This window comes from Diachasma alloeum, unplaced genomic scaffold (assembly GCF_001412515.2).
Source record: "Diachasma alloeum isolate Michigan unplaced genomic scaffold, Dall2.0 Dall_scaffold_00181, whole genome shotgun sequence".
Lineage (NCBI taxonomy): Eukaryota > Metazoa > Arthropoda > Insecta > Hymenoptera > Braconidae > Diachasma > Diachasma alloeum.
The window spans coordinates 993,215-1,020,998 of record NW_021680347.1 but is presented as its reverse complement, the minus strand read 5'-3'; the positions used below and the strand labels follow the sequence as shown (position 1 = coordinate 1,020,998).

The window sequence follows — 27,784 nt, the reverse complement described above, 5'->3', positions numbered from 1 at the left end:
GAGGAAATGAACAAAGAATCTAAAATTTGTTATTGTCAGCATTCGAAGTAGATAACATCAAACAATCAAGTACAATTTTTCGAAATAATAATACTTCAGTCTGGATAATAATACCATTGTCGCAGTAGGCTCCCCACTAAGTCTAGAAATATAAATTCATCCATTACATCATATTACAGCCATTTTATCGATATAACATTGCATAAAAATTTACTGGATATTGAGTAAATATCCCAAGGTCATAATCCTTAACAATTATTTCACGGATCACAACAGTTAGAGCCTTACACTAACCATCAACAATTAATGGAACAGTTTGTCATCGATAAAATTCAATTATTATATCTTAACCGATAGCGATTGGCATGCAATCGCATTGGCACAAAGTAATTAATCCCTATCACAATTCCACCTAGTCGAATATTCGTCATAAAAAAATATGAATTATACAAATTAATATGACACAATTCCCATTATCAGAATTATTTCACAAGAGAGTGTTAAAAGCTCATGAGTTGAAAAATTTCCTACAGATTTTTTTGTAAATTTCTCAAGAACTAGTTGGTTAAGGGGTAACAGAAGGCCACCGTTTCCGCGAAATTTTCAAACAAATTTCCTGCTCAAAGTTAGCAATATTTTTGGCATCGAAAGCACATTGATCTTAATCATCGCCTCCTGGAGATTAATGTGCTTTGATCCGTAAAAATATCAATAACTTTCGGCAGGACATTTATTCAAAAATTTGGAAAATTAAGGGCATTCTGTTATCCCTTAAGAGAAGAATGTCAAGAGATTTTTTCTTTATCTAGTAAACTTCCATACGAAAAGATCTTTTGATACATTTCTCCAAATGATTCCGAAGGTATTTACAAAATAGTCTGTGAATAGGGGCGAGTGGGACAAAATGGAAAATCAATTTGAGTTCATGTTACTCACTCACTGAATTATTAATGAAATAGGATAATTTTTTTCTATCGAACACATGATTTGACGTATGAAAAAAATTCATAGAAAAACCTAGCGAATTCACTAGGCAATTTTATTGGATTTCTATTGAAAATTCTATTAGTTTTTGGCCAATTCTATTGAAATGTTCAGAAGAAAACGTCAGTAGAATTAGATTTTTCTAAACAACTTATTCTATTCAGATATTTTGTATAGAATTTCGTCGGCTCAAATTTTCAGAGTTTTTTTGTATAAAAGAAAAGAAAAAAGAATGAAAAAAAAAATAGAAAATTTGAGCCCAGAAAATTCTATAGAAATTATTTCAACAGCATAAGTTGTATAGAAAAATCGAATTCTATTGACTTTTTCTATAGAATATTATCTACTGAAAATTTCAGTAGAATCAGCTAAAAACTAATAAAAAGTCCAATCGAAATCCAGTAGAATTGCCTAGCGAATTCGCCACGTTTTTCTACTCAATTTTTTCGTGCGTGTCTTCCCCTCTATGCTGAGCGTAGAATGAAATCAATTGACGAACGGTTTTTGAGCTATGAATATTGAAAAAAAGTCAAGTCTTCATTTTGCCCCATCCTTCCCTACTTAAAAAGAAATTCCGTAGAAACTCTTGTGTAACTCCCATAATTGTTGTCTAAAATCACTCGAAACCGATCAGTTCGTGATCTTCATGTACAATTTAGTCGATCACGTTTCTCTGCATAGTATTTTTTCGTCCAGCTTACGAAAATTTGTCGAGAAATTTCTACTGGATAATTCTTGACAGCCTAAGTCTGAACGAATATCGTCTGGATCTATTGAATCTGCGTCCATTTCCTCACAGATCCATCCATCAAAAACTGCAATTCCCAACGTATTCGCCAGACTCTTCACTTAAATTCTCCCTCGCATCGGCTCAATAATTTCATCCACCGAATAATTTCCGCTGCCTCGTGTCAATAATTTCATTTCCTCCTTCCGCTCATGCTCTCCATGAAACTAGGCTCCAAACAGCAACGGAGACGACGGCATGGACTCCACCACATTGATCCTCGTTCCCAGTACTTCCATATCAGTATAATGCAATTGACAGACTGTACTCGAGTTACTCAACGTCGGCTCGGAGAGCATTCCCCGTCCCTTGCCCCTCCGCCAATCCACCTTACACTCCCTCTCGATCTCCCTGGTATCATCCTTAGGATTCCCCCTAAAGCATGACACAATTCTCCGAACACTGGGGTATCGGAATTGGGCAAAGTGTGGCGACGGACCGACGACGGAGAGCAAAGGGCAGAGGAAGAATGTCGCGTAGGCCCAGCTAATTCCCATGACGAGAATCAAGAATACCCCAATCTGAATGTACGCAAGCACTTGAGATGGCAGCATGAGAGCACCAGACGCACCACTGGTGACAGCAGCCATCAGAGTGGGCCCCCCCATTTGCTCAATAGCTGTCCTAACTCGATCAACCCTCTTCTCCGATGCACAAGCTCGATAAGAAACACTGTAATGCAGAGAGAAATCCACAGCCAACCCAATGGCCGTAGAGACAGCGACACTCTCAAGGACATTCAGCCTCCACCCAAGTAAAACAAGTGCAGCAACAGTAACTAGAATAGCTGCACCAATGGCTATGATAGCATAAAGACTGACAAGAGGATTCAAAGTGACTAAAGCCAGCACGACCAGAGCCAGGATCATGGAAACCCCCATGGCCCACAGGGTGCCCTCGTAGAGTGTCCTCTGGAGCTCGTAAAACTCCAAACGACTCACGAACCACCCGTTCTTCATCCCCGGTGGTGCGGACTCTAGCTGCGTCTGCATCCACCCCTCAACTTGATTAAAGAACCGGTCCATCTCAGCAAAAGACAAACTGTACGAGTAATTGCTGTCGTATTCCACTATGAGGGCCATTATTCTGGGCAGAGGCATGGGGAGAGTGCTGTTGTCCACTAGATGTTGGGGGGAGGGCTTCATCGAAGCTTTGTCGTACTTTATTCCACCTGCCACTGTGCCCCCTCTCTGCCAGAGGTAGCTCGGGGTTCTGTACAGATCGGCACTCGCTTCTGCAACGCATTTTCTCAAGACTGATGGAGCGTATGGGTACTTGCTCGCCTCGCAGCAAGGGGCTTTGGAGATGCCTGTGTCGATTACATCCTCGCACCGTCTTTTCATCCAGTTCTTGAAGGACTCGATGAAGCAGTTGGGGAGGAGAGGACCCAGGGTCTCGTGGTAGAAGGGCTGGGAGCGAAGGTCTCGACAAAATTTTTCTAGCCACATTTGGGAGTGTTCGTTGGAGATGTCGAAGGAGTCGTCCCAGACTAGCCCTCCGCGGGATGAGGGGTCTAGGTAATCCCCGTCGTCCACTGGTTTTATCCCCCAGACGAAGCGCAGGGGAAGCAGTCCTGCGCCATCTCCCATTTCTGATTTCTCGAATAAGAATCGGTGAGCGAATTGCAAGTCGTATTGTTCGAATGGGTGGGAAGCGTCGAATAGTTGGAAGTTGGGGGAGTCTGGGAGACGAAGGCCGGGGAAACTGAAGACCACCATGCCTGCGGCCAGGGCGATAGCACCGAGGGATGAGAGCCAGAGCCAACGCAGCCCTATCACCATTTGGGCGATGATCGAGCTGAAGGCCACTGAGACCTTCTCCATGGAGATACGCAGGGGGCGGATTATCTTGCGTACTAGGAAGTTCGCTGGGGAGAGGATTATTAGGCGACAGTGCTCCGAGATCACCACACTGGCCGGGAGCCAGGTCACCATGAGGAAAAAATTGGCGATCACTGTCATCCCTGAGAACAAACTGTTTAGATGGTGATATTAGGTATGTTCTTTTCCGGTTTATTGTTCTGGCGTTTCTTTCGCAGAGAGGGGAAACGCGGCTATACCGCGCGAGCTATAGGGTAACCAGACCAATAGATAGACGGTTAAGGACAATTTGAGGTCCGTCAAAAATAAATCCACTGTTAAAAAAATCCAGTGTGACGATTTTTGAAGCCTCTATTCCGCTTATCAAGTATGTCTATGTATATTTTTTATGTACTGTAATCTTGTGTTTACAGTAATTGTAAAAAAATAGAATTTCATTTCTTACTGTAATAAAAAATATATATACCATAAAATATATACTATATGTGAGGGTTTCCACGCCAAATGAGACAACCGCTGACCCTTATCCTCTTTTGGAAATTAATGGCGATTTTTTTTACGGTTGGGGGGGTTGAAAAACTGTATCTCAAATTTTTTCAGATTTTTTCGGCAGTCCAGTTCGGAGATATGATTTTTTTTATATTTTTGCTTTTTTTCCAATAACCCGAGTTCTATTCGTCCGATTTTTATTTATTAAGCATCAAAATTTTCCATGTTTTACCGCCTATACGAGTATTTCCAGTAAATATTTTTTTTCGATTTCTAGATGCTCATAATAATGAATTTTCGAAAAAAAAGTTAAAAAAGTGGAATTTTGCAAATTATGTCATTTTTGATTTGTTTCATTTTTTTCGAAATTCTGCAAATTTGGTTAAAACACCCCACAAAGACATTGATTGACTTTGACTATAGACAGTATGAAGTAAAGTTGACTGTATACCTATATATTACATATTTTTTCGATACATAATCGAAGTCGTTTTGGGGTGTTTTGATCAAATTTTCGGAATTTTTAAAAGAAAAAATTGAAAATAAAATAGATCCAGGAGGATCTCCAACTTGTATGACGGCTTAAAATACTTGTTTTAATTATAAGAATTACTGAAAAAAACGAAACAAATAAAAAATAACCTAATTTGCAAAATTCAACTTTTTCAACTTTTTTCGAAAATTCGTTATTATGAGCATCTAGGAATGGAAAAAAAATATTTACTGGATATAGTCTTATAGGCGGCAAAAAATAGAAAATTTTGATGGTTAATAAATCAAAATCGGATGAATAGAACTCGAGTTATTGGAAAAAAACGAAAAAATGTAAAAAAAAATCATATCTCGGAATTGTGCTGCCGAAAAAATTTGAAAAAAATTTGAGAGATAGTTTTTCAACCCCCCCAATCGTAAAAGACATCGCCATTAATTTCCAAGAGGGTAACGATCAGCGGTTGACTCATTTGGCGTGGAATACCTCATATATTATAGATATATGTTTTACGCTGTAATTTTTTTAACTGTAAAAAATATATATAGGATAGTATATATGTAATAGTACATAATACATCTCTAAAAATAAAAAAGAACGCAAAACACAAAAGAGAAACAAAGAAGAAGATGAGAAAGATTATGACGATTCCGAATAAATTATTCATCAATGAAATTCTCATTGTAGAAAACTTTGTTGAAACCATTCATTTTTCCTGCATTATTATTGTGATGAAAATTAACGAAAGTGAGAAACGGTATGGTTTTAGTATTCTGACACCCATGGAAAATAATACGCACAGGAAGCGCGCGCTGTTCTAGTTTTAGAAATAAGGCTTAGAAATAATTATGAAAAATGAAATAAAAGTCTTCATTTTAATATTTCGTATGAATTTCAACAATATTCTCACTGTAAATGGATAATTTTATATATGTATTTCAATGGAAATATTTTATCAAGAAGAAACAAATAATTCCCTTATTCTGGATGAATCCTCTATAAGAATCCAATCGAAGATCTATTCCATAGGAATTAGGAATTACTCTTTGTCGCGTGCAAAATGATTCAATTTCTAATCAATAAATTCATAATTTGGGTCAAGGGAAATGATGAATATATTTGACGAATTATTTAATATTATTTTATTATTAAAAACAAGAATGTTATTGAAGGAAAATAGATTCTATTCATTTTTTCTTTGGGGATAGCGCATGCGCAAATGCTCCCGGTCCGCGTACCGGGTCCGTTGTCACCATACACAGACGAACTTGAGGGCACTTTTGGTACACGACGGACCCGGTTTTCAGGCCGTCTTGAAAGACCACGCACCACGGACCCGGTTTGCCGGACCTGGTCCGTGACCCTCCACACACAGGCGAACTTGGTCTCTTGGAGGCTCAATCAATTTCGGCTGGTCCGCGTACCCCGTACGTCCGTGTATGGTGGCCTTAAGTCTTTGAGGATCCTGATCTATATAGATTTCCATTTGGAAGCAAATTACTAATTTATCAGAAAAAATGACCTCCCAAGTTATAAAAAATAACAATTCTCCACATGTTTTCTCTGAATCCTATGTGTTTCGAATTTTGTTTCTTATTACATGGAGATTTCCAGAAATTGAAGATCGAGTGGAGGGGAGGAAATACTGTAGCGTTCTTGGAATTGACCCCCCCTATACGCCCGAAGGGACGACTATACTAGAATTTATACTGTATTGAAATTCAGGAATCCTACAATTGCAATGTCGTTATCATAGAATGTCTCCTCGTGGGAGATGAGACATCATCGGATGCTGAGAAAACTGCGAGAAAATACGAAATGGCAAATTCCGGAAGGGACTCCAACTCATACAAAGGGTGAACCACCAAGTGTTGAACCCGCCCAATGATTGATCTAATTTACATGTTTATTGTAAAGCAAATGCTTAATGCAGTGAAATGGAACGTGTGTCCTCTTCGATAACTAATGTGATGTTCATAAATTCAATGAGGCACACAATTCTGTATACTAGCCTTCCACATTTCTCTAATCGTTCTTTGGATACCATGATTTTTAATGCGAGTGTATCCGAAACTAAAGCAATTTATAAATTTTCTTTGAGTTGCTGTTCTGCCCGGAGAGATATTGACCTATTAAACGCCTCAATAGCTTTCTACAAAAATCTTTTACTGTCTGTGCTTAATTTGAAAGATAATTTAAGCTTTTCATCAGTCTTTTATTGAGTAAGGCCAGTTGCTCCTCGCTGTGCACACTTTAGCTCATCTCTTTGTTCCAAAGAATTCAGGCATTTCTTGCCGAAGAGAATGAGTGATAGGTCTCACCTGAAACAGTTTATTGCCGTTACATTGCTGACAATCGACGCAAAAAAGGCGACAGCTGTCGTCAGCGATGTGACTAACATCGAGGGGACTGCGTGCTTCATCGTCTCTTGGACGAGTCTCGTAAGACCACCGTTTGAGACCTTTTGTTGCTTGTCCTGGGTCCACACTTTGCAGTATATGAATGCATCGTCTGCTCCAATTCCTAAGAAATAATTAAAAATTTTTTTTTATTTCGAATCGTTCATGTTGTCAAGAATGAAAAAACTAGTGCTTTCTTCAAGAAATTTTATTGGATTTCTATGGGAAAACAATACAAGAAGTCGATTGAAGTTCTGTTAAAATTCTATTGGTTTGGTAGATGAAATTTAAGATGTCCAAATGATGAAAATTGATCAAGTGATTAGGACTTGAAATACTGGGCCTAATCTAAATGACTTGATCAATATTTATAATTAGAACTTCCGAAATTCCATCATCTTCGAAACAGCTAATGTTCAGAAAAGCCAATATCTATGCAACAATCTAAAAATTCATCGAAAACTTTTTCACAATATTGCTTTCTATCGAAATTGTTGGGCAGAAATTTTCTAAATGTTTTCCACTGTATTTTTATTTGTTTCTCATAATAAAATTTCAGAACAAGAACTTGGAAAATGCGCGCCCAAGAATCCTAGAAAACGGACAGCAGAATGAGTTATAAAAAAATTAACATATACAGACTGTTACTCTATTTTAAAGAATAACGACACGTATCGGATTTCAATTGAATATTTTCTATTGGACATTGCAATAGAATCAGCCAAAAACTAATAGAAAGTTCAATAGAAATCCAATAGAATTTCCTAACGAATTCGCTAGGTTTTTCTATTAAATTTTTTCGTGTGTGGAGGGAAAAACACACGACAGAGTGCCATGATTTTAATAGAATGGGTGCGCATGGCAAACCAATGAAACCCTAATAGAATTCGGACGAGGATAAAATACCACTTTTTATAAAAGTGAACTTTGGAGAATTCTCTAACAGAATTCTTATGCTGTTCCAACAGAAAGTCGGTTTCCCAGAGATAGCGCTAGATTTTTCATTGAATTTTTTTCCCAACGCCTACAAATCGGAATAATGCTTACCAACTGCGACGACGATAGCCAACAAATTCATGAATGGAAAGAACGTGATCTTCAAAACCAGTGTATAAACAGCATACGATATCCCAAGACTGAATATCACTGCTAGTATCGTAGAGACAGTGAGAACCACAGATCCAGTGTACGCCCATATGCATATCGTGACGAAAGAGAATCCAAACAGCAGTAAAAACGAATCCGAGACCAACAGTCTATCGAACAGAGTGCTCTTCAGTCCCAAGTCCATTCCCAGGACCTTGAAATTCCCATAAGACAACTCAACACTGCTGACGTCCTTGTAAAAGCCAAGAGTTGCAGAGCTAGCAGCAATAGGCAGGAAAATCATGGCCAGTTTCAGGGTTGAGTTGATTCTATTGGCTGATATATGTGGAGGAATGAAGTCAGCATCGAGGAGGTAATGCAGCAGGTGGTACGGAGCGTTGTGGGCATAGCACTCTGGTGGCACTTGCTTCTGGCAATTGAAATCTTCAGCGCAATCTGGAGTCAATCGACGATTCCTGTAATAGTAAGCACATCTCTTAAGAAGCTCCTCGACGTTCGCCAGATCCTTCTCAGTGACTTGCAGACAAGTCGTTCGATTCGAGAGGAATGCCACGTAGTTGGCTGGCGACCAGCTGCGACAGCACTCTTTACTGTTAGGCCCATTCGTAGACCTTGTCTCACACAAAGACAAAAATTCGGGGTTCGCTCTCAGGGTTGCGTCTATGTGACACTGCGCGAGGACACCTTTACGAGACCATAAATTAGCTTCTCCCATGTCTGAGCCAACGATCACTCGGGAATACGCCACACTGGGAAGATTGCAGAAGAAAGCATCATCGAGGTGACGATGTTTCTCGTGTTCAGTCAGGGTTTTGTTCTGCTTGAGCCTTATTAGTTCGTCCCACTGATCTTTGTCGTCGTTGTCGTCGAAGTCTGTGGTGGCAGTGGAATTGCTGCCTTTTTTCTTTCCCTTCTTTTTGCTCTTTTTTTTAGGCTTCTTGCGGAGGATGCCTGGGATCGTGCGGGTTCTGTTGAAGGATTCGGTTGAGTTTTGTTTTAGTGCTTGGAGGAGGTAGTTGTAGTACTCTATGGGATTGTCTGTGAGCTCCCCTCGGGCACCGGTGGCTTTCATCAAGTTGTACCAGGCGGTCAGACGTTGGGCTAGTGGTGTGCCTCTCGCCTCAAAGCCCTGAATGAATTTATGGGATGAAGAGAAGAAGAGGTATTTAATACACTATTGGGATTTTTTTATGTCAAGTAATTGCTGTATTTGAATTTTCAATACTGTGAATTTTGATTCAATTCAAAATCGCCAGGTGTGAAGAAAATTCCATAGAAAAATCTAGTGCATTGGCTAGAAAATTCTATTGGGTTTCTATAGGACTTCCCTTGGAAACTCTATTAGTTTTTCGCCAATTCTATTGGAGAAATTCGCTGCTTTTCTGCACGTTTTTTTTTCATACAAATAGTCAATAGAAAACATTTTTTCACACACCTGTACGGAAAGTTCCTACTTTCCTCCCGCTCATCAAAGAGCAAAATACGAACTTTCCTTTGCAGGCGTGTTAAAAAATGGCATGTGCACCTCGGGTGGGAAAACATGACTTTTCGCCCTTGATGCACAATATACCTACTATTTTCCATACAACGTATTGCATTGAGATATTTTCTGCAGAAGTTTTCGTCCTACATTTTCTAAATTTAATTGTTCAATTCTTTTAAGAGAGGAGAAAATTGATGAAACGAAATAAAATTACAGAATTTTATATCGACAAATTTCTACAGACTAGAAATTTTTTATAGAATAGTTTCTACTGAATATTTTTTATTGAAGAAAATGCATTAAAAAACTGTGAAATTGTTCGATAGAATCGACGAAAAACTAATGCAATTTGCAAAACAAGTACAATAGAATTCTCTAATTTTCAGAATTTTCTTATGAAAGTTTTTCGTGCGTGGAATCGTTGACGGAATTTCTCATTCACCTTGAAAATTAAAATAAATTGAGTTTTTCATGTTAAACGATCATTGATATTTCAATGACAGGGAATTTTTTGTCAAACCCATCGTGAAAATTGAACATCACCTCCGATTGAACTTCTACAGTGGTTACTCTCTAACATTTCAGCTGGGGCCAGAATTCAAGGAATTAAATGTTTGGGAAGCCCTTACTCTTCCGTTGATGGCGGAGCTAGGAAAGAGATAAACAGAGAGAAAGAATCTGCCTGTTTCACTCTCACACGCCGAGAGTAATTTTATTGCGCAGTCCCGACGCGCAGAGGGGCACACAGATTTACCCAAACACATTTACGTTGTCGATGGTGGGGGAAGTCAACTTCTCCGACTGAAATGTTAGGGAACCGAAATGTCAGGGGGTGACCACTGTAATACATTGAAAATTCAAGACCATAATTGCCGGAATTCCCACAAATTTCAATGGTATTCATTGCCGTATGGACCGAGAAATTGAACTTTTTTTAATATGTGAGGAGTTGACCGATTCGTCAACATAAATCGAAATGTCATGTAAATGTTCCAAAATTCGCGATTTTTAAGTTGAAATTTCAAGAGTAAGGGAGGTTGGGGTAAAACGGACCCTTCTGACTTTTTTTAAAATGTTAATGAAGGGTTGAAATGTTGATAAAATTTAATTATTCTTTTTCAATACAAAGAACAACTCTTTCCCTTTGTGACGAGCCTAAACTGAGCTCAATTCATAGATTTGTTTCTGAGTTATGAATATTTTTAAAAAATCTAAAGTGTCCATTTTACCCCATCCTCCCCTAATTTTCCAACAGTGTAGAAAAGTGGTAAAGGGTAACAAAACGACTCAACTCATTGTTGAATATTGTCAACTACTTCTGAGGACTTTTTTGTAGCGCAAGATGATTGCTACAATAAAAATCACTACATAAATTTCGCTATCTCTTACGTTGACAGATATCAGAGAGTGAATTGATTTGTTACCCCTAATTGCTTTGCTGGATTTCGATTCAACTTTCTATTAGTTTTCAGCCGAGTCTATTGAAAAATTCCACCGCTTATCTGCACGTTTCTTTTCAATAGAATTGTTCAATGAAAAATATTCTATAGTACAAATCAATAGAATTCCGTTAGTCTGTACAAGTAATTCTATTGAGATATATTCTATTGAGGTATATTGAGATATATTTTTGTTTGATTTCGTTCAATGAAAAAAGACGAAAAATAGTGGAAAAAACAGAAATTTCACATCGAGGAATTTCCATAGAAAATATCGCAATAGAAAAAGTTGTGTAGAAAGACCAAATTCTAGATTGTTTCTTTTCTAAATTTCCCCAGTTTTTTTCATTTCTTTTAATGAAAAAAAATAAATAAAAACAGAGTGGAAACAAAAAATTAATGTCGAGGACTTTCCACAGAAAATATCTCAGTAGAAAAAGTTGAATGGGAAGATCAAATTCTACAGATGTTCTGTATAATAGAATTCCATTTTTCTATAGAACTTATTAGATAGACTTATTAGAGATATTTTCCATCGAAATTCCTCGGCTCAAATTTTCCAAGTTTTTAAAAAATTTCGTTTAATAAAAAAAGAAAAACAGAGTGGAATGACATTGAAAATTCACGTCGAGGAATTCCCATAAGAAATATCTCGACAGAAAAAATTGTGTAGGAAGATAAAATTCTACATTTTTCCAATACATAATAGAATATTGGACATTTTCTAGAAAACAAGCGCAGTAAAGCTGCGGAATTCTTCAATAGAATCGACCAAAACCTATTAGAATTCTCAAGCTAAAGTGCAGCAGAAATCTAATAGTATTATCTATCAAATTCAATGAAGCTGAAATGAGCAGAATATCCGTCAGCGGACAATTCAATTTAGGGGATTTTTAATATGTACAAATGTTTTTCAAGTGCGAAAGAGTTTACGTTACATTACGTAAAAACATGTGTACACCCCCAGATTCGCCTAAGATAAATCTTCTGCTGTCGAATCTTTCGCTAGTTTCAGCTTCATTCAAATTCATTAGGTTTTTCTCTACAGTTTTTCGTGCGTGCATCTGACTGAGTGATTATTTTACTTACCAATTGCGGATCGGAGAAGTCCGGGAATTTGTTTGTTGCTAATGGCACGATTAAGCATGTTGATGACAGCACAAACACTGCTGCTAGGATGGCATAGGGATGGTGAGCAACAACCCTCGAGAACCACCAGACCTCCATGATTCAATGCTCCGTCCTACACGATTATCGAACACCTATCTCTGTGTCTATTCATAGTATCAAAGTGCACCCTTGAGGGCTAATTATAGAAGCTAACAATAATGATCCACCGATTGCGGAAGGAAGCAGACAGACTCGGAACAACCATGAGGGGGATGATTTTGCACTGTTGACTGCACTGTGTGTGAAACTTGTCTATTTGCTGATGATCAACAAACTTACAGGAAACGTAGGAGTGATAAATTATTTCAGGAAAGACTGAAGAGAAGAAACCACTGCTCGTACGAATTTTTGATAATTCAGGAATGTAGCCCAGTTTTTAATAACTCATTTGTGGGATTCACTCACAGATATGTCTAGTCGAAACTATTATTTGTCTAGGGGGTGTCGGAATGGATAGACAAACAAGCGGAACTGCACTGGAGAACAAATCCCGGGGCTCACATGCCAATGAAAATCTACCGGAGAAAGCGAATAGCGAAGTTCAATCTCTGGTTCAACAGCCAGGTGGATTTTAACTACCTGAGCCCGACAATGCCATCTGACGAATGTAAATCCAGTCACAGCATCCGAAATAATATTGGTGATTGGAAGGGAGGGATTTGAATGAGGCTGGATGCCTGATGGTCATTTGAACTACTAGTTGAAATATCAGTGACTATTTGTGGGCGTCCACATGAAAAGGGCCCACTTTCACGGTTTGGAGTTATGTATGTTCCGATAATCTTGATCAGATTTCTCACATTTTGAGCCCAAAATCAACCCGATAGAATTATGAAAACTGACGTCAGTATAGACGATCAAAAAAACAATTTAACATTGGTTTAAATGGGAGATGTGGAGAGAAAAACGTGAATATTCGGAAACTAGATGTGACAAAGTGGGCCCTTTTCACGTGGACGTACACATTTGTTATTCAAACGTGCAGGAGAGAATAATGTGTAAAGAGTTGAGAAAAATAATATAGAGGAAAAATAATGTTGATAAAAAGATCGTGCAATATTTCCAATTCATTATTTGAAATACCTTTTTTTTTCGTATGAAAACTTTTATAGAAAACCCACTCGCATTGGGCAAAGCATTCTATAGAATACTCCTGGAAATACTGAATTTTTTTCATGGAAATGTCCAATAGAAAATATGTAAAAGAAACGCATAGTTTTTCATTTTTTACTTTATATGCAAAAAAAAGACGCAGAAAAGATGCGACATTTTTTCGGACAATCAACGAAAAACTGATTGAACTGTCGATAGATTCAATAGATTTTTGCGGCGAATGCGCAAAGTTTTTCTATGAAATTTTTTCATGCGCGTGAGCATTCTCTCGGCAAGATGACCTGTTACGCGCAATAGGGTTTCTTCATTTTTTCACACATTTGATGTTGTAATTAAGGCCTTGTCTATATACAGAAAGTCTTCACATTCTAATTACATGAAATATATACTGGATGCCACTATATTGAAACATAACAATCCAATCCTATGTTCCAGTATAATAAAATGTAGGGGAGAGTGGAGCAAAATGAAACAATCGAAAGACAACTGTTTGACGCAATTCAAGCAAAAAAAAATTTTTTATTAACTGTTGTTTATCAACTTTTTTTTCTTATTGGGAGCACTGATGAGAATAATAATTTTCCATTTAGCAGAATCTAAAATTATTGCCAAGTTTTCACAGGGTAAGATTTTGTCAATAAATTAATTGAAAAGAAAATGAAACAGCGAAATCCAAAGTCCAAAGGCAGGCCCAGGGAAGGACCCAGAGGGGGAAAAAGGAAAATGTGATACCGAATTTCAATCGAATCTAAAAAAGAAAAGTGTAATCGCGCTAATCCGTTCTTTTCTACTGAACAGAAAATTATTATTCTCATCAGTATTCTCAATAATAAAAAAAAATAAAAAAATAAAATTAGTTATCTGTACGAAAAAGGCAACCCCCTGCAACTTTCGAATTTCACCGCGGTCTCACGCACGAAAAAATTTAATAGAAAAACATAACGAATTCGTTAGAAAATTCTATTAGATTTCTATTGAACTTTCTATTAGTTTTTGGCCGATTATATTGAAATGTTCTACAGAAAATATTCAATAGAAAAATCAACAGAATTCGATTTTTCTATATAACTTATTCTTTTCAGATATTTTCTGTAGAGTTTCCTCGGTTCAAATGTTCCAAGTTTTTTTCATTCTATTTTTCTGTTCTTCTCATCAAGAAAATCAAACAAAAAAAATTGGAAAATTTGAGCCGTGGAAATTCTATAGAAAATATCTCAATAGAATAAACTGTACAGATGAATCAAATTCATTTGACTTCTTCTATAGAATATTTTCTATTGAACATTTCAATAGAATCGGCCAAAAACTAATAGGAAATTCAATAGAAATTCAATAGAATTATCTAGCGAATTCGTTAGGTTTTTCTATTAAATTTTTTCATCCGTGCTCCCCCCCCCCTAAAGTCTGCATATCAAATGAATAGTAAATTAGTAAACTCAAAATAATTGTGCCAAAAGGTTTTCATAGAAATATCGTCAGCTCCAGAGAAGAGAATTTAGGAATATAAGGACATGATTACCACCAATGACACTAGCAAAATATTCTCCAGAGTTTTAGTCTTTTTAATACTCCTTAATTCTTAAAAATTAATGAACCTGATACAAATATATTGTGGGCCATAATTCGTTTTGTATTCGAAAAATATCGACGATTTTTGCATTAGTTGTTGTTTTTTTTTGTTTACCTAGAAATACATTTTTTATATCACTTTCCTTGATGCCATGATGCGCCCGATTTACAATGATCAGATATCGTAGTTAAATAAATCTTCATCACTAAAATTACTGAAATTTTCATGAATTGCATGTTTTATCATTTCCCTCCTGCTTCGCAATTATCACACGTAAAACGAAGTTAAGAGTTCTTCTAGAAGACAAAGATATTGCGTAGTTATAAGTGAACGACTCTTCTTCTCTTGTAAAATTGACCCTAAGTTGTATTGTTTATTCGATTACTTCGACTATTGTATTAATCTACGAATTCTAGAGATCATTATTTAAAGAAATGCTTGTAGAAGATGATTGAAAACTCTTTACAATGAATCCTTCCACTTTTGTGTTTTCACGTTCGTTTCATTTATGTACATATAAAATTACCTTTTAAAAATAAAAAAATAGTTGTTAAATTTGTGTAGTAATTATGAACTACCTGACGAGTTAAAATTCGCATTGGAAAAATTGTTTTGAATGCGACAATTTTTTCTTGTTGAAGTGAAATTGAATACAATTACGCCCTATACAATTTTGGCACAAAAGTTAGTAGCATTTCCATCTTTGGTATTTTTCCCAATCGGTCACGTGTTTCTCCCTACAATGAAAACCCTACACAATTCTAGAACTAAAAATTACAACTACTATGCAACAATTAAGAGACAAATCTATACAATTTTATTCGACTGAACTTCGTGTCACGGAAATATATATATACAGTAATAATAAATGATTACTGAGTGATTCACTCTGTAATTCCAGAGAAGGAATTCCCTTCGGATTTACATTTAAACTGTGGTTTACTCTCGAATGTAAAATGACTAGAAATATCATTAACGTTGTGTTTGTTAATTTGATTTATCACTTATTAGGCATCCTGAAAAAAATTCAATGAGTATTCAATACCTTTCTGAACTCGTTATAGAAGAATATGAGCTACGCTATAAGTAACAATTCTTTAATAAACTATGATTGTATATATTCTCTAATCGAAGTCGTAAAAATGCGGCGGAGGAAACGAATGTATGAAACAAGCGAAAATTAACAGAAATACTATAATTCATATAAAAGATTATCACACTTGAGTTTGTGCTTCGTACTTACAGAAATCTGAAAAAAATTATGAAACGTGATAGACAAGTTGTAGACTTTTCACATTAAAATAAAACATGTAAAAAAAAATTTTACAGGAAAAAAATTTCTTTCTGGAATTTCTTACAAAAAATCTGGTTTCCAACGATGAAAATTTTCCTATAGAACAAGTCTGTAGGAATTTTCTATATGGGGGTTTTCGCCAACTATTGGTATGGTTTTGTACCTTGAAAAATTTAATTTTGTTGAGACTTCCATATGGCTTTCTTATCATTCATATGGCCTAAAAAAATTGTTTTCAATTCTTTTTAAATTTTATTACGCCCACAACGTTAATTTTTGAGTTTTGTTTTTGACAAAATTTTGCGTTCCAAATTTTTTTTTCGAATTTCGTTTTTTTCAATTTTTCGTTTTTTTATGTTTTCATTTCAAAATTCATTATTTATCGACCATTTATAAACCATAAATAATGAATTTTGGAATGAAAAAATTAAAAAATGAGAAATTGGGAAACAAATTCTTAAACGAAATTTGAAAAAAAGTATGTTTAAATAGAATGGATCCAGTCCCAGTCTAATTTTTTAATATGTTTTATAAAAATAATCACTTTGGGTAGGAAAGAAAAAAATCTTCAATCGAGTTGGGGGAAAGAGGTACCACGCACGATTTTCTCGTTTTTTGGCGATTTGAAAGCATTTCCAACTATGTGAGCTAATTGAAATCATGCTCAATCGAAAGAACGGAAAATGTACGTCGGAAATCCATATTGAAAACCAGAAAAAATTGACCTCTGCTGAGACGCAAAATTTTTTCAATAACTCACAAAATTCAGAAATTAACGTTGTGGATGTAACAATATTTGAAAGAAATTGACAAAAATTTTTTGGGGTCTTTCAATGATAAGAAAGCCATATAAGAAGTCTCAACAAAATTGAATTTTTGAAGGTACAAAACCATACCAATAATTGGCGAAAACACCCATACATGAAATGAAGAAAAAAAATATTCGCCCACCACTCAATTTTCCTGCTTCAACAATCCCATTCAATAGTATCCAGAATGATGATAATACCCAGGCCTTGGTGGATGATAAGGCGCAGGACTAACCGGATAAGCTGGATTGTAAGCAGATAGTGGTGGAGGTGGTGGAGACATCATTCGTCCCTCAATGGCATCAGGAACAACGTGGGGTGTCGTTGAGCTTGGCTGTGGACTAGTAAGCACTCTCGAGTTATTGCCATGAATATGATGACTCCTCGAAAGACTCAAATCAACTGAATGCCTCCCCCCAGGAGTGAGATCAAGACTAACAACCCTGAGAACATCGCTGTGAGGATATGGAGGTGGTGGTGGTGATATCGAGTAGCTCCCAGTTCTACTTAAATCGACACTCTGACGTTCCCCAATATCATAGAGATGATGATGATGATGATATCTGCTGTTTTGCATTTGCGAGCCAAACGTGTGAAATCCCCTGGCACTCATGTCGAGTCCCTGAAGCTCTCCATTATTCAGCACTAGTGGCTCGAAGTTTCTCTCCCTATTACCAAACTCAAAATCGAGTGAATCATATTTATACGAAGTAGATAAGTCCAACTGAAGAGATTTCTCTTTAACTGATATACTGAGATTCTGGGCAACAGAGTCGCCCTCGTCACTCGAGAGGTTCTCAGCGGGGACTTGATGATGATGATGGACCTCCTGATAACGATTCGGAGTTGCTGATGGAGACACTAGATCAGTCTGCGTCATGTGAATATAGTTATTCGGTGAGGAGCCCCGAGGGAGGTCCTCGTGATGGAGATACTGCTCGATATTATGAGTCCTAGTGGCACTTATGTAGTCCACTGATCGATGGAGGTGGTAGTCTGAGTGCGCATGGTTGGGGGGAGTATTTCTGCTGTCTGTGGTAGGTGCTGGGGACATCAGATCCTCCTGCTGCTGCATGTACGATTCTAGATGACTCTCTGGAGATCGTGAGGGGAGGGGGGAGTGCAGTTGATTGGACATTGAGTAGAGATTTCCATCTCTGTCATTGTCCTCCAGGATTGGGCTGGAGACAGCACCGATGTCTCTCTCAGCTGCATCGAGAGCTGCCTCGACTAGTAGACTTGCATTTGTACTCTCGGTTCGTCGGTAGACGTTCAGACCGAGTTTACTGTCGTCCATGAGGGTTGAGGTCATTGGCAGAGGTGTTGAACGATCCTCATCCTTCTTGGGGGGATCCTCGAATTTGTAGGGGTCTGTTGGGGTCACTGAGATGGGGTGGGAGTGCTCTGGGAGCTTGACAGTTGGGGGAGGATTGAATTCACCCATCCATTTTTTACTCCCCTTGCTTTGGAGCCTGGAAGTCCCGTACATATCGAGATCCTGACGAACTGAAGGTAAGATTACCTCGTGTCGCGGTGATGACATTGGTATGTCTTGACGGGGTGGGTGATTCATTGAGGCCTCTGGGTCGATGTCTGAGTGACTTGGGGGACACGATGGCACTGGGGTTTCGGTTTTCATACTGTTCTCGGAGCTCACGTCCTCCATTGATAGTAAACTACCGCTGTTCTCCTGGAATTGATGAGAAAAATTGTTGGATTTTGATGAGTCATTGAGCTGTTTGATGAGAAATGAATTCGTGGGTATTTTTAATACCTGGGAGATTCTGCGAGTTGATTTCGGTGTGTTGTCTTGGGAGGACTCCTCTAAGGGACCTCCGCTGTATGCATCGAATGTGTATGCCACTGATCTTTCGATTTTCGGCATCATCTCTTCAGTTAGTCCGTGGACTTTCTTGTAGTGGAACTGGAGACATTGTTTGGTGGTGAATGCAGCTTTACAACTATTTTCTTTGCACCTGAAGGGGAGAATAATCATTTAGTTCTATGGGGACAGGAGTGGGGCTGTTTCTGAATGAAATATGATTAAAATGATCAACTTAAATGGATTCCTCACATTAGAGTCAATGAACGTGACAAATGATTCAGTGAAATACTGTTCAAGGGGGACTACCCTGGAACTTGAAAGTTTGCGGTGGCTCAATAGACCTATCGAGGGACTTTTTATATATGATGGGGCATCTCAAAAAAGAGGAATGATTAGAATTTAGGCCATTTTGCCCCGCCTTCCATGGGGAAGAAACTTCATTTTTCGAGTTTTTACCATAAAAATACCCCATGAAATTGAAATCAATTCCTTTGGCATTTTCTCTTTCTGCTCGGTTTTTCGTAACGTCTAAAAAAATGTTTTTTCGGGTAATTGAAGATTGTAACGATGTATAGTTTGAATAACAGAAAAATATGTATGGAAACTTCTCATCTATTCAAAGCAACCTTTTTAGACGCTATTAGTTATTGTTTATTTAAGATGTATGCCCTCTCGGCCTTTTGTATTTTCCCATCCCTCCCATATTCCAACTAATAAAATCTGAACAGTTTTAGACGCTATTAAAAAGCGAACAAAAAAGAGAAAATCGAAGAAATTTGATTTTCTCATAACATTAAGAAAAAAACCGATAAACTTTCTAATTGAAATTTTAAAAAACCGATGCTCAATTTTATTCTTTCGCGTCTAACGAAAATGTAAAAAAAAAGGGTAAATCTATTTAAAATTGTTGTCCACGGAGCTTTTTTATGGTAAAAACTTGAAAAATGAAGTTTTATCATGAAAGGCGGAGTAAACACGGGAGTTTACAGGAAATCCGGCTAAAAATCTCATATGAAATACTATAGACAATCCTATAGGACATCCTATAAGAAATACAATAGGAGAAATCTGATAAGAAATCCTATCTGGAAAATCCTATAGGAAACGTTCGAATTCTCCACAGGATTTCCTATAGGATTTTTTCATACGTGATATGGCAAACTCTACTGACGATTCGGGTACTACCCTGAATTACTCAAATAAAACAGACGATAGAAATAAAAAAAATCATTCAACATCACTTATAAAATCTATGGAATAATCCTCAGTGCATTAATTTAAATAGTCCCAATTTATCAGTATCGAATTCTAAAGGTCCAATAAATTACTATTCACGAATCATAAATAACGCTTACTTGAAAGGCTTAACACCGCTGTGTGTCAACATATGAATCTTAAGATTGCTCTTATTCTGAAACATCTTGCCGCATCGATCACAAGTAGCTGCCCCGACGACATCCTTATGATGCACCTCCTTCATGTGTCTTTGCAAGGCAGCCCTCGATCCCAACAACTTCAAACACAATTTACACTGAAACTCCCTCAGTACCTCCGACATATCGCTGTGCATCCTCTTAATGTGTACCTTCAATTTCTGTGGCTGGCAAAATTTACGTCCACAAAAGTCACACAGTGGCCTAGATCTCTGCGGATTTTGCGAACAGCCATAGGTGCGATGCATTTCTAGATAATTCAATCGCAGGAAGAATTTCCTGCAATACTGGCACTGATAAGCCCCACGACCAGCGTGAAGTTCAGCCGCATGTTTCATGATATTATCTTTACCTAGTACAGCAGCACCACACACTTTGCAGTGATATTTACGTATAGTTAAACTGTAATTAGTGTCGTGGAATATGCAGCAGTGCAAACGATAGTAAATTGGATGGGTAAAATTGAGATTACAGCCGCCGCAGTTTGTTTTATCAGTTTTGTTCTTTCGTGTCCATGCAGACGACTGGGAGTCCGCCCAGTATGTTAATTCGCTCCCCGGTGCTATGTTTTGCGTTGTTACGAAGTAGAGTTTGCCGTTTTGGGTTATTACTGCGACATTTCTCTCTTCTTTGGTCTCAGCAGGTCGCATGTAGCGCATCCAGTTGCTCTTTAGAGGATTAGTTGTACTTATGTATGAGGATTTTCCATCGTTCTCCACCTCCCAGATGTGACGCATGGAGAAGTCATCAGGAATGTCCATTTCCTTGACTGGCTCTCCAACTAATGGCCCCAATTTTGCGTACATTGGCACTGGATTCTTGGAGAAAACTCCTAGTCCGTGTTCATTGGTTGATATCTTGAGCTCCAGAAAGTCTGGCAGAGAATCTCTCGAGTAAAGTGGTCGCTCATCGTCGACTTGGAGACGTTTCTCTTCACTGTGGACTTTTGATTTCAATTTGTACTGATCTGAGTCCTCGTCCGACTCGAATCCATCGTCTGCCAGTTTTCCATAACCCTCGGACATTGGATTTTCGGAGGCAAGGGCTTTTGCCACTTCAGGATTGTGCTTCTGCATGTTGATCCAGTCAATGGATGATATCGAGTCTGGGATTTCGTAGACTGCTGAGATTAGAGGACAGGCATCTTGGATGTGGCGACTGTTGCAGTCCTGGCAGAGTTTTATTTTTATCGCAAGTCTCTGGTGATCTGGACTCCCTTCAATGTCCAAGTCTCCTTGGGGGAGGATTCCAACCGAGGGAGATGGCTCATCAGGTCCCAGTTCTCGAGGTTCCAGGGGAATCATTCCGTCCTGTGGAGCTTTTCTCACATCGTGATTTTTTTTAACTTTGTGCTCTGTATGTTTGTGCTTCTTCTTACGGTGCTTGTGCTCATCAGCATTTGTTTCATTGTTTGAGTCGTCTTGGAGTGGGTCTGCTTCTTGTTTTGGATGCTTTCGTTTTCTCTTTTTCTTATCGTCAGTTTCAGCTTTCCCCTGAGGCTCTGGCAATTTATTTCGTGATTCTATTCTCCTTTGAGTCGGGGGGAGTGCCTCCTGCTTTGTTGTTTCTAATCTCTCGATTTTTAACTCAAGCTCCTGGGGAATGTTGGGCTCAGTTGAGTGTCTAACCACTGAACACTTTGCTGAGATACTACTTCTTAAATTTCTATCTTCCTGAACACTTGTATTTTTGTCGATTGAATTGTCGTTAATCTGTGAATTTTGACTAATATTCTCTTTACTATTTACATGGTTGGTTAATACTACGTTATCTATAGTCTCAGTCTTTTGGATGACAGATTCGTCCCTAGTTTCATGGATCTCCACAGATTTGTTTAATTTAGTTTCATGGTCAGGTTGTCTTGTACTGTCTTTAGATTCATCATGCTCTATCGTATTACCATCATCTTCCATTACCAGAGGGTCTTCAGGCTCTAAACTCTTTGTGTGCTTCCGCTTTTTGCGTTTCTCCTTATGATGCTTTGTTTTACTCCTGTGATGCTTTATTTTTGTTTTGTGCTGTGCCTGCTGTTCATCCGTGCGCTCTGTCGGCTCTGCTGGAGGATTGTCCATTTGATTTTTGAGGAATTTTTCGTCCTTTTGAGATTCTTGGTTCTGCTTTCTTGAGCTTCTACGAAGTGGCTCTGGAGGCTCTACTTCTGTTATATTGTTAGTTTTTTCTTTCTCCTCGGCATGGCCATTCGTCTCCCAGTTTTTTTCTGGGGTTTTTTCATCTTTTCTGGAATTGGAGCATAAGTAAATGTAATAAACAGTTAAATGCATGAACTCTTTATTTGGAAATTTGACTAGAGATTTATTGTTTTGTATGCACAAAAAAAGCGTAGAGAAACCTAACGAATTCTTAAGAGAATTCCATTCGGTTTCTATTGAACTTCTACTCAAAATTCTATCAGTTTTTCACAGAGTCTATTGAAAATACTGCACTAAAAAATTCTGTATTGTGCGTTCTTTTGTAGAAAATGTCCAATAGAAACTATTGTATAAAAAAAATTAGTAAAATTTTATCCTTTCATACATATTTATCTCTTGAGACATTTTCTATAAGAATTTTCCGCCATAAGCTTTCCAAGTTTGGTTCATTCATTCTTTTTCTTCTCTCATTAAAGAAATTGAACGAAAAAACTTGGAAAATTTGAGTTCAGAAATTTCTATTCGAAATATCTCAATAGAAAAAGTTGTATGAAAAATAAAATTCTATAACAACTAATACAATTTTCAATAGAAGTGTCATAGAAATATAATAGTATTTTCTAGCGAATTCGTTAGGTTTTTCGATCAACTTTTTTGTGCGCGAGAAAAATTTGAAAAAAATCATGAATATTCAGCGTCATTCAAATCACATCTTGCATAGAATTATTATTTTGTTAAATATTCATGATTACAAAATATTTATAGAAAATGCTCACTTTCAAAAATTGCAATTTTCTAATAATTTCAGCAATCTTCCTTCAAAAGTGAACCTAATTTATTTCAGATTTAAAAAATATTTTCTAACGGTTCAATATCGAGATTCAAATTGAGACCTGCAAAGTTTAAATAATAAAATCACTGCAAAATGTTCGGAAACTTAGGGTCAAATAGGGCTCAAATGAAAGCTCTGATGTTTCCATACAAAAGTAGAAAAGCGTTTCACTGGAGAAAAAATAGCCAAAGTACTTGGATATCCTCAAGGGAAAAAAAGTGATTTCTAAGAGGAAGATCATTTTCATCACAATATTTTCCTCGATTGGGTGCCCAAGAGCCATGAAAAATTGGAGTACCTCAAGGCATTTTTTAGACAAAAATGTATCAGTCATTCGATATTGTTAATCCTACAAATTTTTTTTTCTCTCAGTGTGCAACATTTCATTTGTTTGTATTCTCTTCCACAGCCTGGAGAAATTTAAATGATTAGTGGAACCTGGCATCCTAGAAAATTCAATAAACATTCCCATTACTTCTCAAATACCCCATGATCCCATATCGGATTCAGTTATAGTAATATTCAAATACACGTTAAATTCTTTTCTACAAATTCATGACTCTCCATCAGCTCAGGGGTGGTATTTTAAACAAGTATGGCCGACAAATGACAGCACAAAGGAACCCCCAATGACAGCTTCCCCGAGGGGGTTGAAATAGTCAATCCCATCTAATTAAAATCCACGAATGAACCCAAATAAATAAACAAAGCGAACAAAAAATGCATAAATTACCTGATTGTTTCGGCAAGATCGAGCAGATGTACCACCAAATCATCATCACTGACAAAACCCATTCGTTTTTTCAACGATAACCATCGTTTAGCATTTTTGACGCCAATACGTACACTCTGTGTATGGTTGACGCCACTGTCATTACAATCTTTGTCATCAATATGCTGTCTCCTCGTTGTCCCTGAATCCTTCACATGCCTGTTACTTTTTTTCGGCATAACTTTACATTTTAATATTCTCCCAACAGATCCAGTTTCTTTTGTCGATAAGTTATATCGTTATTGCCATGAACATTTAACGTGAAAAATTATAATAATATTCATGAAGAAATTTACCCACAGGATATAATCCTATCCTCTTTACGCGCTCGTGTGCGCGTGCACCCCATACCACAAATGGATACAAACACTAACACCCACTTCGCCCTCGTTCAACTACCCCTTCCAGGTGTTGTGTGTTATCGATCGAATCTGATGACATTGTTCCACGTAATTCCCACCCCCAATTAATCCCAAACATTGTCAGTACAATGTTGCTGAGTAATTACATTTCATTTATAAACTGTAAATGATCACTATAAATTGTTAGAGGTGGATTTGCTATCCTCTACCCCTGCACGAGAGCAAAATAAAAGCGTTTTATATTCAATCTGTTCACAAATTTCGACTGTATTTTTTATGTCAGTTCATGAAAACTGCAGGTAAACACCTGTTTGCATGAAAAATTTTTATCCACAGATTTTCGCGGCAGCACTGTCGGCGTCGCGCGGTTTTTGTTTCTAGGTTAGAATTTTATTTGGATTGCATTGTTGGGTCTCTATAGATAGACGTTTTTCAACTCCAATGTGACACTTGTGATTCGAAGAATTGAAGATTTATTCTGGAGTTTGCAATCTTTATTCGTGATTGAAGAGGAGTTTTATTGAGGTGAGATGGATGACGAAGCGGAGACGTACAAGTTGTGGAGAATCAGGAAGACAGTCATGCAGTTGTGCCACGATAGAGGTTATCTGGTGACACAGGATGAATTGGATCAGACTTTGGAGCAGTTTAAGGAGCAATTTGGAGATAAACCGAGTGAGAAGAGGCCGGCCAGGAGTGATTTGATTGTTCTGGTTGCTCACAACGATGACCCCACGGATCAGTTGTTCGTATTCTTTCCGGATGAGCCGAAAATTGGGATCAAAACTATCAAGACTTATTGTCAACGCATGCAGGAAGAGAAAATCCACAGGTTAATGGCTCAAGAGTTTATAAAAGCCCTTCGGGCATACATTGACATCGACAGAGCATTTTCTGGGCGGAAGGGGCCGTTACAAACAATGGAATCACTTTATTTTGTGAATCATTTGATGTTTTGCATTGTAATCCTCACATTCTAGATGCACGATACACATGTTGAATTCTGCTACACTGAGAGAAAAACGACAAAGTTCTCAAACAAGTCTTACTTGTGCCAAGAAAATAAGGAAGAACCTAACGCTTCCTTTTTTGAAATTTTCAAAAAAGGATTTTTTGTGCCAAACATGCAGAGAGTGCGCCGTAATGAAAAATTTTTGTCGCAAAAATAGATTTAGTAGTTAAAAAAAAATTGGGTTCTCTGTACACGCAAGAAATGTCATTTCGAGTACTACTCCTTCGTTATTCGATACTTCCATACGTATTTTGCTCCCGAAAAATCTTTGTTTTATGCGAAACAAGGGATAGTAATTTTTCGTTTCGGCTGTCTAATAATCACAGACAAGAAATGAACTCTTAAGTGAAACAATAATAATGATATGATAGCAATCTTGTAACCAAGGGATAAAATATTTGTTGATAAATTTTCCTCTATATGAGATATTTTCATCCTGAAAAGGCACCGTCTGATGTGAATTATTCGCCTCTTGAGCCAAATATTTCGTTGCTGTCGAAAGCAGAACAATTTTCAAATTTTCAATTTTCAAACAACTTTCAAATTCGAACCAAACAAATTCTTTTTTGGCAATTTTCAACTAGCGATTTTGCTGGCCCAAACAAGACTTGTTTGTCAACGTGTTTGTTTTTCTCTCAGTGTAGGGGAGGATGGGACAATATGAACACCAGATTTAAAGAATGAGTTGAATTGGGTCAAATCTACTGTTCCANCGTTGCTGTCGAAAGCAGAACAATTTTCAAATTTTCAATTTTCAAACAACTTTCAAATTCGAACCAAACAAATTCTTTTTTGGCAATTTTCAACTAGCGATTTTGCTGGCCCAAACAAGACTTGTTTGTCAACGTGTTTGTTTTTCTTTCAGTGTAGGGGAGGATGGGACAATATGAACACCAGATTTAAAGAATGAGTTGAATTGGGTCAAATCTACTGTTCCAGTAAAGGTAAAGCAAAAATGGGGTAAAATGGACAGTTCGATTTCTTCCTCAATTTTTTATGTTTCAACAATATTATTCAATTTCTGAAACACTAGTCATAACCGCGATTTTCAAATTGAACAAACAACTAATTTTTTACTTTTTTCGTAGGGGGTAAACCAAATGTTTCTTTGCAGATTTATCCTCCCCTCGCCCAATTATTTTATGGAGATTTCCTTTGTGAGTAGAAAAGTAGCCGTCTTACAAATTTCGCAAATGGACAAAAGGTCAATTGTGTCCGGCGTGCAATTGTTCATTGAAAAAAAATAATAATTTCAACGTTATTTCAATAGCAAAACGGCAAATCCCAGCTACTCTACATTTCAAACTTCAATACAAAATTTAATAACGTTGAAGTTCATTTGTTAATCTCTTCCAACTCTAATTTCTCTCTACAAAAAGATACCGACACGATTCTGTTGGAAAAAATCTATTGAAAATTGTCTTGATTAAAAGTTGAATAGGACCAACTTTTTCGGGTGTCCATTTTACCCCACTCTTGAATAATTTTTCGGTTGTGGACTTTGCCAAGAAGCAATTTTCAAAAATTTGAATTTTGAAAAAAAATATTGCGTAGAATGCATTAAACATTTACAGGTTTGAATTGTGGAATGTGCTATTCAGAGTCCACAAAGTGTAATTGGGTTGGTACATGTAATTACAATGTGAGGATTACATTTTCGGAAGACAAGATTTTAATTTATTATACATCAGATGTATTAAAAAAATGAAGGGATTTCATTGTGTGTAACAGGTCATTTAGTCGATAAAAACACATTTCCGGATCTGCATCATTTTCTAACGAAATCCCATTCGTTTAATTCATTTCAGAGCCATCATTGTTGTCCAACAAGGCATGACACCCTCAGCTAAGCAATCGCTAGTCGACATGGCGCCAAAATACATCCTGGAACAGTTTTTGGAGTCTGAATTGTTGATCAACATCACGGAACATGAATTAGTACCAGAGCACATTGTTCTGACGCCGGATGAGAAAGACGAATTGTTGATGAGATATAAATTGAAGGAGAATCAACTCATGAGGATTCAAGCTGGAGATCCTGTGGCCAGGTACTTCGGACTGAAGCGTGGACAGGTTGTCAAGATTATTCGACCCTCGGAAACTGCTGGGAGATACATTTCTTATAGGCTCGTTTGTTAACTTGGATTTCTATTTTTTGCTTATGGAGGAGGAATTAATCATTCATCAATCAAACTGCTATCCCCTGAAGAACTGTACAAATAAAGTATACTTTGTTTAAGGAAATGATTAATTGTATTAATTTCGTCACACCGTGCAACTATCATAATTGAGGATGCTTACGCGAAACCCCAAACACCCAAAAATTTTATCTATATTTGGAACTGATAGACAAAGTTATCTCCTTAATGTTGATAAAAATTTTAATCTACCAACTCGAGTTGATTATTCAGAAGTAAAATGGATAAACATTCTCAAAAGGGAAT

At 37.3% G+C, this 27,784-nt stretch overlaps 3 protein-coding genes across 3 annotated transcripts; 1 reads left to right on the top strand and 2 right to left on the bottom strand.

Annotated features, from left to right (window-relative positions):
- Positions 1–1,317: 1,317 nt before the first annotated feature.
- LOC107046128 (protein dispatched) lies at positions 1,318–12,702 on the bottom strand. The gene is made up of 4 exons (XM_015268652.1): positions 12,088–12,702; positions 8,017–9,205; positions 6,892–7,093; positions 1,318–3,745 (listed from the first exon to the last, which is right to left on the bottom strand). The coding sequence occupies exons 1-4, from the start codon at positions 12,223–12,225 to the stop codon at positions 1,939–1,941; spliced, it is 3,336 nt and encodes a 1,111-aa protein (XP_015124138.1). The 5' UTR covers positions 12,226–12,702; the 3' UTR covers positions 1,318–1,938.
- A 3,944-nt stretch (positions 12,703–16,646) lies between these two features.
- On the bottom strand, positions 16,647–24,561 carry LOC107046333. The gene is made up of 4 exons (XM_015268935.1): positions 23,928–24,561; positions 20,135–22,450; positions 18,729–18,930; positions 16,647–18,644 (listed from the first exon to the last, which is right to left on the bottom strand). The coding sequence occupies exons 1-4, from the start codon at positions 24,143–24,145 to the stop codon at positions 17,127–17,129; spliced, it is 4,254 nt and encodes a 1,417-aa protein (XP_015124421.1). The 5' UTR covers positions 24,146–24,561; the 3' UTR covers positions 16,647–17,126.
- A 138-nt stretch (positions 24,562–24,699) lies between these two features.
- On the top strand, positions 24,700–27,584 carry LOC107046234 (DNA-directed RNA polymerases I, II, and III subunit RPABC1). Its single transcript, XM_015268810.2, has 2 exons — positions 24,700–25,160; positions 27,149–27,584. The coding sequence occupies exons 1-2, from the start codon at positions 24,859–24,861 to the stop codon at positions 27,477–27,479; spliced, it is 633 nt and encodes a 210-aa protein (XP_015124296.1). The 5' UTR covers positions 24,700–24,858; the 3' UTR covers positions 27,480–27,584.
- Positions 27,585–27,784: the final 200 nt, after the last annotated feature.